Here is a 16,201-nt window from a genome sequence, read left to right on the forward strand (position 1 = left end):
TCTCTCTCTCTCTTTCTCTCGCTCGCTCTGGGTGGCTCGGCTTTTCTCCTCCTCTTTAAGCTCAGTGGGAGGTGAAGTTCTTTAAGTTCATTAGAGGAGAACCAGGCCACTTTCAGCAAGCAAATGTACCTTATGATTCAATTGGTTTCTTCTCAGTATTCTTAATTGGTACGTCCTTGACCCTCTGTCCTAGCATCAATCAATGATTACTATCGTTAATGATGTATCAAGGGTTTTTTTTTATTTTAAATCCACTCAAAAAAATCATGGAGAGAGAGAAGGCATCCAGAGCGCATAGGCACTTCATGTGATGCAAGCCTATGTTTGAAATTTCCACCTTCTAAGCTACTTAGAGCAGAGTCAATTACATTGTGTTTTGAATTTCCATTTCAGATTGTGCATATGAGAAGCCAGGTGATGAGTAGTCTTCTATACAGAAGGTGAAGCTAAGACTCAAGGAAGGGACATGAGGAAGAGTAATTAAAGACCTAAGCATCCTTTCTTATGAATAAACATTGCTTATTTGTTTATTTATTTATTTTTTATCTCCAAATGTTTACATTGATCTAAATGCATTAATTCAATTAATTTGCACATTTGATTCATTCATTTGTTCATTTGTTCACTCATTCATTCATCTTCATCCAGGTCAGGGTCGTGAAAAATCAGGAGTCTCGTTTATCAAAGCGTTTCGAATCAGCGTTCAAAATGTGTGTATGAGTGTCGACAGTACGCATGAGAAAATTGGTGTTTCTCACACATGCGTACACACGCCTCTGTGCGAAGGCCAGTGATGAATCCCACATATTCTAAATTGATCCGCTTGTGCATACCCACAATGATTTGCATAAAGGAACGCCCCCAAATCGCCATATAGGGTAAACGACTTCCTTTTAAAAAGCCAAGCGGTCGGCCCGTGGCACTGCTCATTAAGGATGATGTGGAGAATGCAGAAAGGTCTGCGGAGGTGAACTTCAGAGACGAGGAAGTAGAGCAAAACACAAATGGTTTCTTTGGCACCTTTGCGAGTGGTTTGTCTAATAAATAGATACGATTTTAAAAATAATTTATAAGTATTCGTGTATTCGGTTATCCTGATTACTTTTAGAAATTCCTGATGATATGAAAATTTGTCATATTTGCTTTCGCCGTCTGGTCTGGAAATGTATTGTAGCGTTAGCGACCTGAACGAAAGTTAGACGTGTTGTTATACAGGCCAAACAGGATTTCGAGGGTTTTTTTTTGTGATTGCTGCGTCATTTTTTCAAAATTTACAATGCAGCTTGTAGATTTTTTCTTTGCGGAAGAGTGATCGAAATCACGATCACACGAAATTGTTTCGCGCGCTCTTTCACAGCGTTGTTTGTAGGTAAACGAGACCTTTTAGCTATACTCCCGTTCGACTCACGTGAATCGTAGAGGGCCTTCGGCCAAACGTGCGTCGTGACGATATCATGTGAAGCGTCTCAACCCAAAATCTGTGGCCGTTTTGAAAAATTGTAAGTTTCTCCAAATATTGCAGAGTTTGCATGATTTTGCGTTCATTTCTGCGATCGTTAAACCCCGGAGGGAGCGATTATGTGACTTGGGTTGGGAAATGGTAAATGGTCTGTACTTATATAGCACTTTTATCCAAAGCTCATTCACACACACACTCACACACCAATGGTAGCAGAGCTGCCATGCAAGGCACTAACCTGCCATCGGGAGCAACTTGGGGTTCAGTGTCTTGCCCAAGGACACTTCTGTATGTGGAGTCATGTGGGCCAGGAATCGAACCTCCAACCCTACAATTAGTGGACAACCCGCTCTACCACCTGAGCTACAGCCGCCCAGAAATCCCAGATCTGTCTCCAATTTCTTTTCGAAATGTACCTGTGGCTAAAACGTCCTAGAGTAGAGATCGACTAAAACTGCTCCGGACAAACTAAACCGAATGATGATCCACTCCTCACGCTCATCCTTCCGCAAAGGTAGCGGCCCAGTCCATCTTTAGACCTTCCTTTTATGCGATTTTACTTTACGTTTGATCGGGCGTGACCGACAGTAAGTGGGACGGAAGCTCCTCGTAATCAGTTTACCCGCTATAGTCAGAAGTATGTGGAAATATAAGCACATCCTCATGCACACGCAGAACTTGATAAATCACGCTATGCATAGAAACCTGCGGCTGCACGGCTTTATGCACGAAGCTCTGTATATGCTCGGTTGGTAAATGAGACCCCTGGATTTTACTGGCTTAGGTTTTCCTTCTTTTGCTATTATTATTGTTACTGGTGGGCCTCACCCATATTCTATTCTGCTGTGACATACATTTAATGACTCCTTTTGTGTTGTTCTAGGCATACATAGTGAAAAAGTCTATATAATATTTATAAAAAGATTATATTTTTGTCTTCTAATAGTAGGTCTGGTTAATTTAGCTCTCCTGATTGCAGGCTATTTTCCTTTGTAATACTGGAGTGCCTTACAGTAGCTGTAGGTTTGAGGCGCTCGGCTGGCATGGTGTGTGTGTGTGTGTGTGTGTTTGGGGTGGTATGGGTGGTCACTGGGTTTGACTTGCACTGGGAGACCTCACACACGTCAGACTGCTGAATGGAGAATTGTTCTTCTTGACCTGCTAGAGCGCTGGCATTTTTACTAGCAGTGTGAGGGCAGCACTACTTATTTAGTTTGTACAGTAGAGGTTTTCTCTGTATTTTCATGTGCGGTTGTGTGAGACATGCCTCGGTGTGTGTCTTTGTAATAGTAGCTGCCGTGGGTTGGTGTTTTAGTCGGTTTGTTTTGAAGGGATCCTTTCTCATGAGTTTTCATAAGGTTGTGGATAGACTTTGATAAATAAAGGCAGATGTGTGTAAATGAGTTCAGTGTGACTTGTAGACCGTGTGTGTGTGTGTGTGTAATTGCCCCCTAAACTTAACTGATTGTGCCACCTTTAGCAGCAACCAGACACTTCTGATAACTGGAGATCAGTCTTTCACTTTTGGCCCACTCTTCTTTACAGAATTGCTTTAATTCAGTCACATTGGAAGCTTCTTGAGCTTGAACTGAGCTCTTCAATGTGTTTAAGGTCCTGCCACAGCATCTTAGTGGGGTTCAAGTCAGGTTTTGGCCACTCCAAAACCTTATTTTTGTTTCTTTTGAGCCATTCAGAGGTGGACTTATTCTCATTGCCTCGCTGCATAACCCAGTTGTGCTTGAGTTTCAGATCAGATACTGATTACTTGGACATTCTCCTTCAGGATTTTCTGGTAGAGAGCACAATTCCACAATTCATGGTTCTGTCAATTATGGCAAGTCACTCAGGCCCTGAAGCTGCAAAGCATCCCCACACCATCACACTACCACCACCATGTTTTTACATCTAGCTTTACAGCAGACGTAAAGACATGCATGTCTTCCAAAAACTTTCCACTTTCGACCCATTAGTCCATAGAATTTCATCCCGAAGGGGGGGGGGGGGGGTCACTAAGGTATTTTTGGCGAGTGGTTTTCACCTTGCAGCTCTTCTAAGGATACCGTTTTTACCCAGTCTCGTTCTAATGGTGGAATCATGAACGCTGAACTTATCTGAGGTGATTGAGGCCTGCAGTTCCTTAGATGTTTATCTGGGGTCTTTTGTTACTTGTTGGATGAGGTTTCAATGCGTTTAAGGAGGTTTTACCTCTTTTGTTCTACTGCTGGCATTAGAACTCTCCAGGTTACAAATGGTTAAAACACACGGTAAGTCTGGTTAGGACAGCTTGCCTTGCTGGATGTGTAATTCAACCCTGCAAAACATGTCCTATGTGCCAGGGATGCTCCTTGGGCCTGCTGCTCAAGAAGCCCTAGAAAGAAGAGTGCAGGTTTCAGAATCATGAAACCAGCATGGCCAAACAGACCGGCCATAAAGCACCTTTAGGTCAACCTTTATACGGGAATTCAGAGCCCCAGAATCACTTTAGGGAATGAAGGCATGTAATGGCAAGAGAGTAGTCTCTACTACTTTGAAGGGAAGAAAGCTCCCCACTAGGAGGAAATTCACTCTGTACTATTGCCTATAAAGCTGCTGTCAGTACATTTTAAGAATAGATGACATTTTCAGTTGCAGTGATGTTCGTTCCAATTCAATCACAGGATTGCCATTATTCATTTGGGAATCGATTCTCGGCTCCACTTTTTGCACGCTCGACCTATTTTCAAATGCACCCAAGCTTGCATGGTCTCGTTCTCGAGGGATCAAAACCGAAGTGTGGAGTAAAAGAGACAGACGTATATATGCCTGCCTTGGGCCAGTGTCCCTGGTATAAGCTCCCACTGGTATACTGACCAAGATCAAGCGTCTACTGAAGATGAAGTAAGGCTCCCAGGTTCGATCCTGCGCTTGGGTTACTGTCTGTGTGGCTTTTCACATGTTCTCCCAGTACTCCCAGCCTACATCTGCGGATTTCCTTACAGCTCTAAAAAACAGTCCAGGATTTTCTAAATTGCCCCTATGTGTGAACGAGCGTGCGAATGTGTGTGTGCATGGAGACTTTTGATGGGACTGGAACCATGTACCAACCAGGGTGCGTCCTGACATCATACCTACTGTTTCCTGGATTGGCTTCAGATCCATTGCAAATCTGTTTCAATGTCATTAATCTGAAGAAAATGCGTTAGGTTGGTTTTTTTTTTTTTTTGTTTATTTGTTTGTTTTTGTTTTTTTTGGTTCAAAAAGTATTTTACCGTCATAGGTAGCTTCTTTTCTCAACTTGAGTTAGATCTTTTTGATGGATATTAATGTGACATTTAGAACACATTTATATTATAAATATGTTATAAATGTATATTATATTTTGTATGCATTTCTGTTTTGGACACACACACACACCTTGAGGAACATGTAACGAACAGCACAGTACTGACTGGTAGTGAATAACATGTTTGAGAAATCTAATATTGTCAGACATGCAATACTAAAACCCCTCTAGACAGTTTAGTACGTTTACATGGACAACAATAATCCGAAATTAAGACGATTAAGAAACTAGCATGTAAACAGCCATTATTGATGACCTTAATCCGACTAAAGTCATACTCGAAGTAAACACAAATAGAATTAAGACGTGTGGAGTATGGGGGGGGGGGGGGTCTTGTCTATCACTAAGATTTGCTGTTCAAGGAACTCCGATGACTTGCACTGAGTAGCAGATGGCAGAGTTTGGAATATGAAGTGTGTTTCTTTTGTGCTTGGACATAGTTTGTATTGATATAAATGGTATATGTGCACCAAGAGTGAAAAATGCATTAATCACAACTTCAAATTTGAGCATAGCAAAGAAAAGTTTAAGCTTGTATCACATTTGTGTGCACAGGAATGAGAAGAATGTTTACAACAAAATACACTTTGCAATAAGACCTGCAATAGAAAGCAAAAAATGTATACTGATATTTCTGTATATAATATACATGCAGTATTATGCACTGCCTGAGGCAGAAAAACAATCTATAAAGCAAAGATGCTTTCAAAAATGATGAAATGAAACGTTTCTAAATATAAAAAAAATGATTATAAACTGCAATAAATGGTAAAACCTGAATGAGTATTTGGTGTGACCAACCTTTGCCTTTAAAATGGCACCATTTCTCTCAGGTATCCCGTTTTGTAAGGAAATTAGCTGACGGACTACAGCAACTGCAGACTTCGGCTCACACTTACTCCCGTTACTGCAGGTCCCAGAGTCCCTCCCTTAATACCTCTTTATATTTGCAAAATGACTGAAATAGTTCTTTTCTTCTGACACTAATGCACATAAACAGCTAAGAAATAAGTTTAGACAAAAATCTAAGATGTTTGCATTATAATTTTGTTCTGTATGTCTTTGGTATCTGTAATATCTGTGAAAAAAGATGATCGATTGCTTGAGGCCTCTTGAGTTACCTAGGAATTATAATTTTGTCATCCAGAATCTCACTTGCCTTGCCTTCCCTTACCCTCCCTTCCCTTGCCTTGTTTTGCCTTGCCTTGCCTCGCCTTGCCTCCCCTTCCCTGCCTTTCCATTTCCTTCCCTTCCCTTGCCTTTATCTGCGCTTCCCTTCCCTACACTTCCCTTCCCTTCCCTGCATTTCCATTTCCTTCCTTTCCCTTCCCTGCACTTCCCTGCATTTCCATTCCTTGCACTTCCCTTTCCTTCCCTGCATTTCCATTTCCTTCCCTTCCCTGCACTTTCCTTCCCTTCCATGCATTTCCTTTTCCTTCCCTTCCCTTCCCTGTACTTTCCTTCCCTTCCATGCATTTCCTTTTCCTTCCCTTCCCTTCCCTGCACTTTCCTTCCCTTCCATGCATTTCCTTTTCCTTCCCTTCCCTTCCCTGTACTTTCCTTCCCTTCCATGCATTTCCTTTTCCTTCCCTTCCCTTCCCTGTACTTTCCTTCCCTTCCCTTCCCTGCACTTCCCTTCCCTGCACTTCCCTTCACTTCCATGCACTTCCCTGCACTTCCCATCCCTTCCCTGCACTTCCATGCACTTCCCTGCATTTCCCTTTCCTTCCCTTCACCTTCTCTTTCCTTCCCACTTCACTAATAGAGTCTGCAATGCACAGTATAATCTTATCTCACACACAGTGGTGATCAGGTGTCTTGGCTTGCTTCAAATGCGTGAATGTGCGGGTGATTAGCTTAAATTAGCGAATGGCTATAATTATAGTGTCATTGCTCCGGGTTGAATGCAGATAATTGTTGAGTATTTCTGCAATAAGAGCGAGACACATTAAGTGGTAAACAGAGCCTTAATGAGCAGACATGTTTATTAGTTTGTAATATTGCTAGATTATTCAGTCTGACATTTTCCAGAGCTTAGACAACTTTGTTATTGCTCACTCATAACTCTGGAGCGATGTTTAATGCACACACAAGTTTATTAAGCGTTTTCTCCAAAGAGTCTTAAGTCTGTTGTAGATCACACAGTTCATGCATTTACACATTGATGGGGCAATAGAGATAAAAGTGCTATGGAACTTATTTTTACCATTTGATTAAAGACAAGTGCAGGATAGTTTTATGAAGAAATCAATCACAAGGGTTGGTGCTAGTACTCAGAAGTGCAACAGTCAAGCCATGAACGGTACAGTCTTGAACTATTCCACATCTGGACTTGATCAGCATTTTTGCCATTTGATTTAGACAATATGTCTAACATTTGGAGGTGCAAAATTGTTTTATTGTGACAGATAATTAAGCAAAAAAGCAGACATATGTTGCTTGCGTAAGTACTCACCCCCCTGATTCATTATTCCGTAGAACCACCTTTGGCTGTTGTTACATCTGCAAGTGTTTATCAGATTTGTACATTACATCTGGATCCTGATATTTTTCCCATTCTTCCTGGCAAAATTACTCAGGCTCTGTCAGATTGGATGGAGATGGTTGGTGAACAGCGAATTTCGGATTCAGTTTGAGGTCAGGGGCTTTGACGGGCCATTTGACTGATTTAGATTTTTGGTTTTGAACCAATCCAGAGTAGCAGTATGCTGTATTTGGTTCCATCCATCTTGCCCTCAACCCTGACCAATTTCCCAGTCCCTGCTGATGGCAAGCATCCTCACAACATGATACTACCACCATCATGCTCCAGTGCCTCACTGGGATGGTCTACTCGGGGTATTGAGCAGTGTCGGGTTTCCTTTCTTCCAAGGTCAAAAAGTTCCACCTGACCAGAGAACCTCTTCTCACATTTGCTAAGTCTCCAACATGTTCTGAGTTCTCCAAACTCATATGGCTTTTTTTCCTCCCGTGATCATTTATAATCCAAGTATAATCTCACTGAAAGCATTTCTGAAGTGTTTTAACTAGTCTGGATTTTGTATCAGCTTTTGCATCTAAGTAAAATTATATTTATGAATTTACAATTCATTTCAAATTTGACGACTGCAACACACTCCAAAAAAGTTGGGACAGTCGACTGTTTAGCACTGTGTAACATCACCTTTTCTTTTAATAACACTTATTAAGTGTTTGGGCGCTGAGTGAAGACACCGGTTGGTTAAGTTTAGCGAGTGGAGGTTTTTCCCCCATTCATCCATTATGCATTTCTTCAGCTGAGCAAGTGTACAGGGCCTTTTTTGCCTTATTTTTCGCTTCATAATGCACCATACATGCTAGGCCATTCTATCAGGCCATGCTAGCACCCGCACTCTCTTCTGATGCAACCATGCGCTTGTAATCCAAGAAGAATGTGGTTTGGCGTTGTCCTGCTCTGGATGGCAGCATATGTTGCTCCAAAAAGTGTACATATTTTTCTGCATTCATGATACCCTCACAGATGTGCAAGTTACCCATGCCATGGGCACTGACACGTCCCCATACCATGACAGACTCTGGCTTTTGGACCTGACGCTGATAACAGCTCGGATGGTCCTTTTCCTCTTTGGCTCGGAGAACACGATGGCTGTTTTGTCCAAAACCTATTTGAAATGTCGACTCGTCGGACCACAAAACACGATTCCACCGTGCTACTGTCCATCTCAGATGAGACCGAGCCCAGAGAAGTCGGGGGCGCTTCTGGACAGTATTGATGTACGGCTTCTGCTCTGCATAGTAAAGCCTTAACTTGCATCAATGGATTCAGCGGCGAATGGTGTTGATGACACAGGTTTACCAAAGTATTCTCGAGTCCATGTCAGGCTATCCATTACAGACTCATGATGGTTTTTAAGACAGTGACGTCTGAGGGATCAGAGATCACGCACATTCAGAAGTGGTTTTCGGCCTTGCCCTTTACGCACCGAGATTTCACCGGATTCCTTGAATCTTTTAATTATATTGTGCACTGTAGAAGGTGAAATGCCCAAAATCCTACCGATTTGTCTTTGGGGAATGTTGTTCTCAAAGTGTTGGATTATTCGCTGACGCATCTGTTGGCAGATTGCCGAGCCTCGACCCATCCTTGCTCTTGAAGGACTAGGCCTTTTTTGGAGGCTCCTTATATACTATGATTAGACGATTGCTTCACCTGTTTCACATCACCTTCTTATTTCAACTCGTCACATCGCTATTAGTCCTGAATTGCCCCTGTCCCAACTTTTTTGGAACGTGTCGCATGCATCAATTTCAAAATAAACATTTATCTTCAAAAAACTAGTCGATTAGGTAAAACATCGAATCCCTTGTCTTTATACGTTTTTTTGTTTAAATTCAAGTCAAAGTACATTTACACATCACTCCTCTTTGTTTTTACTAGCATTTTCCATACTGTCCCAACTTTTTTCGGAATTGTGGTTGTACTTCAATTTAACTAATGTTTAAATCTTGCTTTAGTCTTTATTTTTATTGACTTGCTATGCTTTACATCACTTGCACTATGTGTTTATTAGTGGTGCCCACTGTAGCCTTACATTCCCCTTCCCGTCTGATAGGAGCGCAGCACAACAAACTGGCCGTTTGAGTTACGTCTGGCCATCCTTCTCTGAGCGTTCTCATCAACGAGGCATTTTTTTGGGGGTTTTGCACCATTCTGTGTAAACTCTAGAAACTATTTTGCATGGAAAATCCCCAAAGCAGTTTCTGAAATACTCAGCTGCCCCTCTGGGACCAACATCCACACCACAGTCAATGCCTCTGAGATCACATTTTCCCCATTCTGATGTTTGATGTGAGCACTACACGTCGTTCATTTCATGGGATTCCAAATGTCCGAGATTGTCGATGAGCTCTTTCTCCAGGATTCCTTACTTTTTTTTGCTTCCATAAAAACAACAAAAGAGAAATCTTTTATTTTGGTGTTGCAGAGGTGCTCGACAAACCCATCAGCCAGTCTCCTCTTGGTTTCTCTGACGCAAAGCCGATTATCTTTTGCAGGAAAGTCGTGATGATGATACGTAAGTGATGGGAGGCAAAAACCGACCCTTTAGAACCTGTGCTTTTTACATTTACAGCATTTTTGGCAGACTCCCTTATCTAGAGCGACTTGCATTTATACATCTGAGCAGTTGAGGGTTAAGGGCCTTGCTCAAGGGCCCAACAGTGGCAGCTTGGCAGTGCTGGGGTTTGAACTCACAACCTTCCGATCAGTAACCCAACGTCTTAACCACTGAGCTACCACGGCCCAGTTTTCATGGCCGTGTTAATGAATTTGCATGTGGAACATCGTGAATGGTCGAGAGTCACTCTTGATCGTTTATAAAAAATAAAATAAAAAACCTCCTGACAAACATGTCTCTAAACTTCTTGTCATGTGTGTAGAACGTGAGTAGAGGATCCTTAAAAAGAGAAGCGGTCTCCATATCTGTGGTGTATAAGCGGTGCGGTTTGTACAGTGTTTCGGCGTTTAGGAACGGTTTGCTCGATATAAAGAGCGATCTGGACTTTGTTGTCATGTTGTAAAATAGCCCTTGTGCTTCCTGACCCCTGTTTGCGCCCCACGAGCCTTGGGTGTACCCCCTCGTTCGCCGTGTTCCAGCTGCAGCTCTGTCACAGGTCAGTTTGGGTTTATGAATGAGTGTGTGATGACTCCGTGGCTGTGTGTATACATCTGCATGCGTAGGCTGAAGATTTGATGGGTTTCAGAAATATTTAGTCAAGTTAAATCTCATTCTTTACTGCTCGGTCATGGATTTCCAGGAAGAGTTCAACTGCCCCCCGCCCCCCCGCCCCCACACACTCCTCTCTCTCTCTCTCTCTCTCTCTCACACACACACACATACCGACAGATGAATAAGGGACAAAATTAAGAAAGAAAGAAAAGGGTGGAAATACTTGACTCAACATTTTGATGTTTTCACAGAAAACAGTCTTCACATTACTTACACACACACACACACACACACACTCTTACGCACTTACTCATTTATCCCCATGGCTGGGCCGTGTAGCCTGGTGAAAGAAATGGGGGATGGAAGGAGAGAAAAAGACAGATTTTTGGGGGTAAATTGGAACCATATTGCATTGCATCTGGACCCCTCGCCTTCCTGGAAAACTCGCTCAGACCCACACACACACTGCCGCACATACACACAGGGTGGACCCTGTCTTAACTCTGGTATTTGAACCATGCTGACTATGTGTACATCTGCATGTGACATGCAGAGTCATTACACCGGACACCACAATACTTACACGCATGGATACTATACACACCAGCATGCACAGACGGTTGTGGGGGGGTGGGCCTTTTTGTAGAAGCCTTCATCCCTTTAACCCCTCTCTCTCTCTCTCCCTCTCTCTCTCCCTCTCTCTCGCACACTCTCTCCCTCTCTTTCCACAGAGTAAAAGCTGAGTCAGCTGACACAATGTGACGCTTCTCAAAACTTCTCTTGTGTAGGTTCACAATAGACAAAAAACAAGTCCAGGTCCAAACCGCTCAGCTTTTGTCCCTCTTTCTCTTGCTTATTTAGCCTCGTTTTTTGGGAGTGATGGAGTTTGGCGGAGTCGGGGTCTTTCTGCCAGGACCCCGTCTGGAACATATTACAACTGAGATGCAACACATGGCAACAGTTAGAGAGAAAGAGAGAGAGAGGGGTGGGGGGAGAGAAAAAGAAAAACATAGGCGATTCAACATTTGGGTTGTGTGTCAGTGAGACACCCCCGCATGCGCCACTCGCCTTCGTCCTTCTCATGATGGGGTTTTTTTTCTTCTTTTTTTTTCTTGTTCTCTTGGTTTCCTGCTCTAGATCTGACATCACACACCCTCAATTTTTCTCCCAACTTCATACATTGGTTGATCTCTTATTCTCATTTTCTTCTTCTTCATCATCATCATTATCTCCTCTCTCTCTCTCTCTCGCTCTCTCTCACTCTCTCTCTTTTACACATTATTGCACATTCTCTGAAATAGTGTGAACTGCTATATGACTGGCTATACATAAGCACATGCACACACATTATGTCTGGAGGAGGGATGAGAGAAAAGACATCATGGATTGATTTGCTTGTATCCATGTGGTCAAATCTTCCCATCTGAACTATGACCGTGAACTGCAGCGGACTGGATGGTAATGGGTTACGCAGCATTTAGTTCGCAACAAATAAAAATAAAACCCTTCCTTCACACACACACACACACACACACACACACACACACACATATATATATATATATATATATATATATATATATATATATATATATATATATATATATATATATAAACACATGTTTTCCCCCTTATTCTGTTCTTGGAATGGCTGAAATGACCCTTGACCTTAGGTGAGTTCATGACTAATAGCCAGTGTGCTGTGCATTACCACAGCTTTACGTTTCTACATTCTACCTTTGTAGTGAGTGTGCAGGGCAAGTGGTGTATTACTCGTATCAGGCACCTTTTAATTTTAATTAACACGTTTAATTCCCCCCCCAAAGCTTTCATGATCAACGGATCAGAAATCAGGATCAGGTTAAGAGGTTTGACCTCCTATAGCATACAGGCTTGACGATAGGACAGTACGATATCGATACACGCATGCTTAAAATACTTTTCTGATTATCGTCAGGTGTCAGTGATTTCATCTGTCCATTGCTATTCACTGTAAAACTGACAGGAAGTTGGAATCCTCTTTTTTTGTATCAATCCACCCTTACTTAAATTTTATAGACTCTTATTTATTTATTTGTTTGTTTGTTTGTTTACATATTTATTTATTTATTTTAAATAAATAACTGGGAATAAGATGGAAATAAGGTGGTCAGGTGCATGGTGGCTGATTGGGTAGCACGTTTGCCTCGCACCTCCAGGGTTGGGGGGTTCAATTCATGCCTCCGCCCTGTGCGAGTGGAGTCTGCATGTTCTCGTTGCTCCTCGGGGGTTTCCTCCGGGTACTCCAGTTCCCTCCCCCGGTCCAAAGACGTGTGTTGTAGGCTGATTGGCGTTTCCAAATTGTCCATAGTGTGTCAATGGGTGTGCGAGTGTGTGACCAAGTCCCCTGGGATAGGCCCCAGGCTCGCCGCAACCCTGTGCGGGATAAGCGGCACAGATGATGGGTGGATGGATGGTTCCACTCTTTTGATGGCACTTTTCTATCAACATGATAATTATAAGGAGTCTTTATTGATCACATATACATTGCAGCACAGTGAAATTCTTTTCTTCGCATACCCCAGCATGTCTGGAAGTTGGGGTCAGAGTGCAGGGTCTGCCATAATACAGCGCCCCTGGAGCAGAGAGGGTTAAGGGCCTTGCTCAAGGGCCCAACAGTGGCAGCTTGGCACTACTGACCTTCTGATCAGTAACCCAGAGCCTTAACCACCAAGCCACCACTGCCCCTCAACAGAACTCAACTTTAAAACATACTACAAATGTCCATAGTATTTGCAAATTCTATGCTGAAAGGTTTAAGACAAACAAATCTGAAAAGTCCAATGCATAAAATATATTAAGATTATAGAGCGTGCTAAGTCTGGCCAGAAGAAGCTTGAATAATGGCAGACGTGAATTTTCATGTCGTCTTATCAAGTAAATGAAACTAAACGAAAGCGATCTCTTGCCGAGATTGTATATTCTCGTCGAGATTTAAATAGAAGAACGATTCTGTTAACAGGACTAATTAGTTACACTAAAAATGCAGTCTTCAAGCACAATTTGGGCCAGTCTTTGAGGAGACCAGAGCTCTTTGTTTTGACTCAACGAGTGGGCGTGGCTGCTACGGGCGTGCCTCTTGTGCACAGTAGCATTAGTTCTGTCTTTGGGAGGGAAATCAAATAAATGTCTTCAGCCAATCATATCAACCCGTAGCTGTGAGAAGGAGGAGTTTACTCCTGTAAGCCCAGCCCACCCTGGCCTCTTGCTCCACTGCACAATGAAACTGTATTAGTTCCAGGGCTGAGTTATTACTGACCCATGTTCACCCGCAATTGACCTCTTTCGCCCTCTGCTCCACAGGTCTGCCGTAGCGCGGTCGCTATGGGAGACGATGCTCGTCGCTAAGCAGAAGGAGGCAGTGATGGAGGTGAGGAGGCAGCTCGTGGAGGCGGCCAGCAAAGAGAACCTGCCAATCAAAATGAGTCTGGGTATGCCTACTGTGTGCGCACACACACACCCACACATTCGTCCTTGCAATAAATCGTGCACACATCCCCATAAGTCCCACATCAAGTTCCAGCCACACACACACCCCAGCCCAGCTCGGTTTTAAGCTCCAATCTGATAGCATTAAGGGTTGATTGACACTTGAGCGCCAGTACAGCATGACACAAATAAAGCTTGGATCCGTTAGAGTTCAACAACCACAAATGTGTGGTGCTCTGATGGGCTTTTAATGAGTGCCATTTTGACAGTGAGCCCAAACAGCGCGCACACACACACACACACACACACACACACACACACACACACACACACACAATCAATTCATCTATTCTGATCCAGATGGATGACCATATGGAACAAAAGCTCACATTAAAACTGATTTATTATTTGCAGTTTTATTTTTGTGTGACACAGCACCAAGAAGCTAGATCAAGAGAAGTGGCATGTTGTGAACAGACAAGCGCGAAAGAGGAAAAGAGAAACAGTGAAAGAGCATGGGATAATAATGAAGGAAAGGCAGAGGGAGAAGAAAGAGAGGAGGAAAGATTAAGGCTTGGGTAAAGACCCACAGCGCCTCCATCAGGTGCCATTCAGTATTTATTGTGTTTACAAAACACATGTGCTTGCGAAGGAAATATGAAACACATGTTGGCACACACACACACACACACACACACACACACACTCACACACACTCTTAAACGTGTCCTATTGTTTGTAAGTTAAGCTGCGAGGGCAAAAATGGAGCTTGAAAAATAATTTTTCTTTGTAAAGAGAAGAGCTAGAGAAGCAATTTTCCTCCACTGTCTTTCAGTCCCTCGCGAGCGCACACACGCACGCACGCACACACGCACATCTTCTCACCAGGAACTTGTAGACTTACTCACAGATAAGACCTCCTTTTTTCACCGAGACTCTAATGGAAGCAGACTAATCTCTAGCTGGATCTGTAGTGTCCTGTACTGAGAAAGGAAAGCCCGTTTACTCAAAACACACTTAGAGTAGCAATCAAAATGCCCCCCCCCACCACCACCCGCAAATCAGGTTTATTGTCGACATTTACAGACTTTCAGCTGTTTGCAGTGAACAAATCAAACCAAAGCAATAAGTTCACGACGAATGCTTCAAGTGGTCTCCCCAAATTCAACTGAAAATATAAATATCAGTTGTATATAAAAAAAAATAATAATCAAATATAAAAAAGAATTTACTAGATTAATCAATAGAAAGAGGGCATTAGGAGTCGTGGGGTTGTAAATGAGGAGTTTAGGATGATTAACCTGCCTCTATGGAGGAACCTCTACTCAGTGTGAAAGTGATTATTTATTTATTTATTTATTTATTTACCCCCCCCCCCCCCCCCCCCCCCCCCCCGCAATTCAAATGGATTTATAACTTCATCTTGAATCCGTGTCACTGGCGATTGCTTGAGTGGAGTGCTTGTTTTCTATTTGACTTGTGTATTCGCATATTTTAATCACGTTTTGACCTATTTCAGCAACTGCCCTCAGGCTTCCAATATAAGTTGTGGTGTGAGATATCGGGTTTTTCTGTTCCTCACTAAGTACGAGGGGAGGGGTTGGCAGAATGATCAAATGATCATGTGGTACGTTACAGATGCTGTGGATAGCAATTAGGCTTTTTTGTTTTGTTCTGTTTCGTTTTTTTGTTGTTTTTTTTAATGGCTGGGACATTTATTTCCGAGTGAACAGAAGTGCACGTGTGGGCAGCGTTACATTTTCCGCCACTTTTCATGTCCGAATGTCGGCTTTCGAGTCGAATCCGACTCCTTAAAAGTTAGAACGCACAACCCCACGTGTTCCCCGTAGTCTAACTGTCTAGAGTGAAGTTCATTAGACTCCAGCATGACATTTACAGTATGCAACAGGCCAGAGTCCTTCCACTCATCACTCTCGAGTCGCACTGTCACACTGTGGTGTGAGCTGTACACTGCCGTCTTCCTGCATTTACGTAACATAAGTCATCTGGTCCTTCATTTACATTCATCTGTGTGGATTAGTCATCTTACAGATGTTTGTAGACAATGCCATGATGTGTGGAACGTGTGTGTGTGTGTGTGTGTGTGTCTGTCACATCTCGCGTTGATAGGGACTGCTCTTTCAACATATGGGTCTGCTTTCCACCATCACTCTAAATTCACTTCATTGTGTATGGAGCACAATTCTGGAACACACACACACACACACACACACACACACACAC

The 16,201-nt window shown here is 42.8% G+C and overlaps 1 protein-coding gene across 1 annotated transcript in view; it reads left to right on the forward strand.

Annotated features, from left to right (window-relative positions):
• scfd2 (sec1 family domain containing 2) overlaps positions 1-16,201 on the forward strand; it is a 149,103-nt gene that overhangs the window by 10,383 nt on the left and 122,519 nt on the right. The window contains exon 3 of the mRNA XM_053614690.1: positions 13,832-13,959. Within this exon, the coding sequence (XP_053470665.1) occupies positions 13,832-13,959 (128 nt within the window). The remainder of the gene's footprint in view (positions 1-13,831; positions 13,960-16,201) is intronic.

The sequence above is a fragment of the Ictalurus furcatus genome, chromosome 25, assembly GCF_023375685.1.
Source record: "Ictalurus furcatus strain D&B chromosome 25, Billie_1.0, whole genome shotgun sequence".
Taxonomy (NCBI): Eukaryota; Metazoa; Chordata; class Actinopteri; order Siluriformes; family Ictaluridae; genus Ictalurus; species Ictalurus furcatus.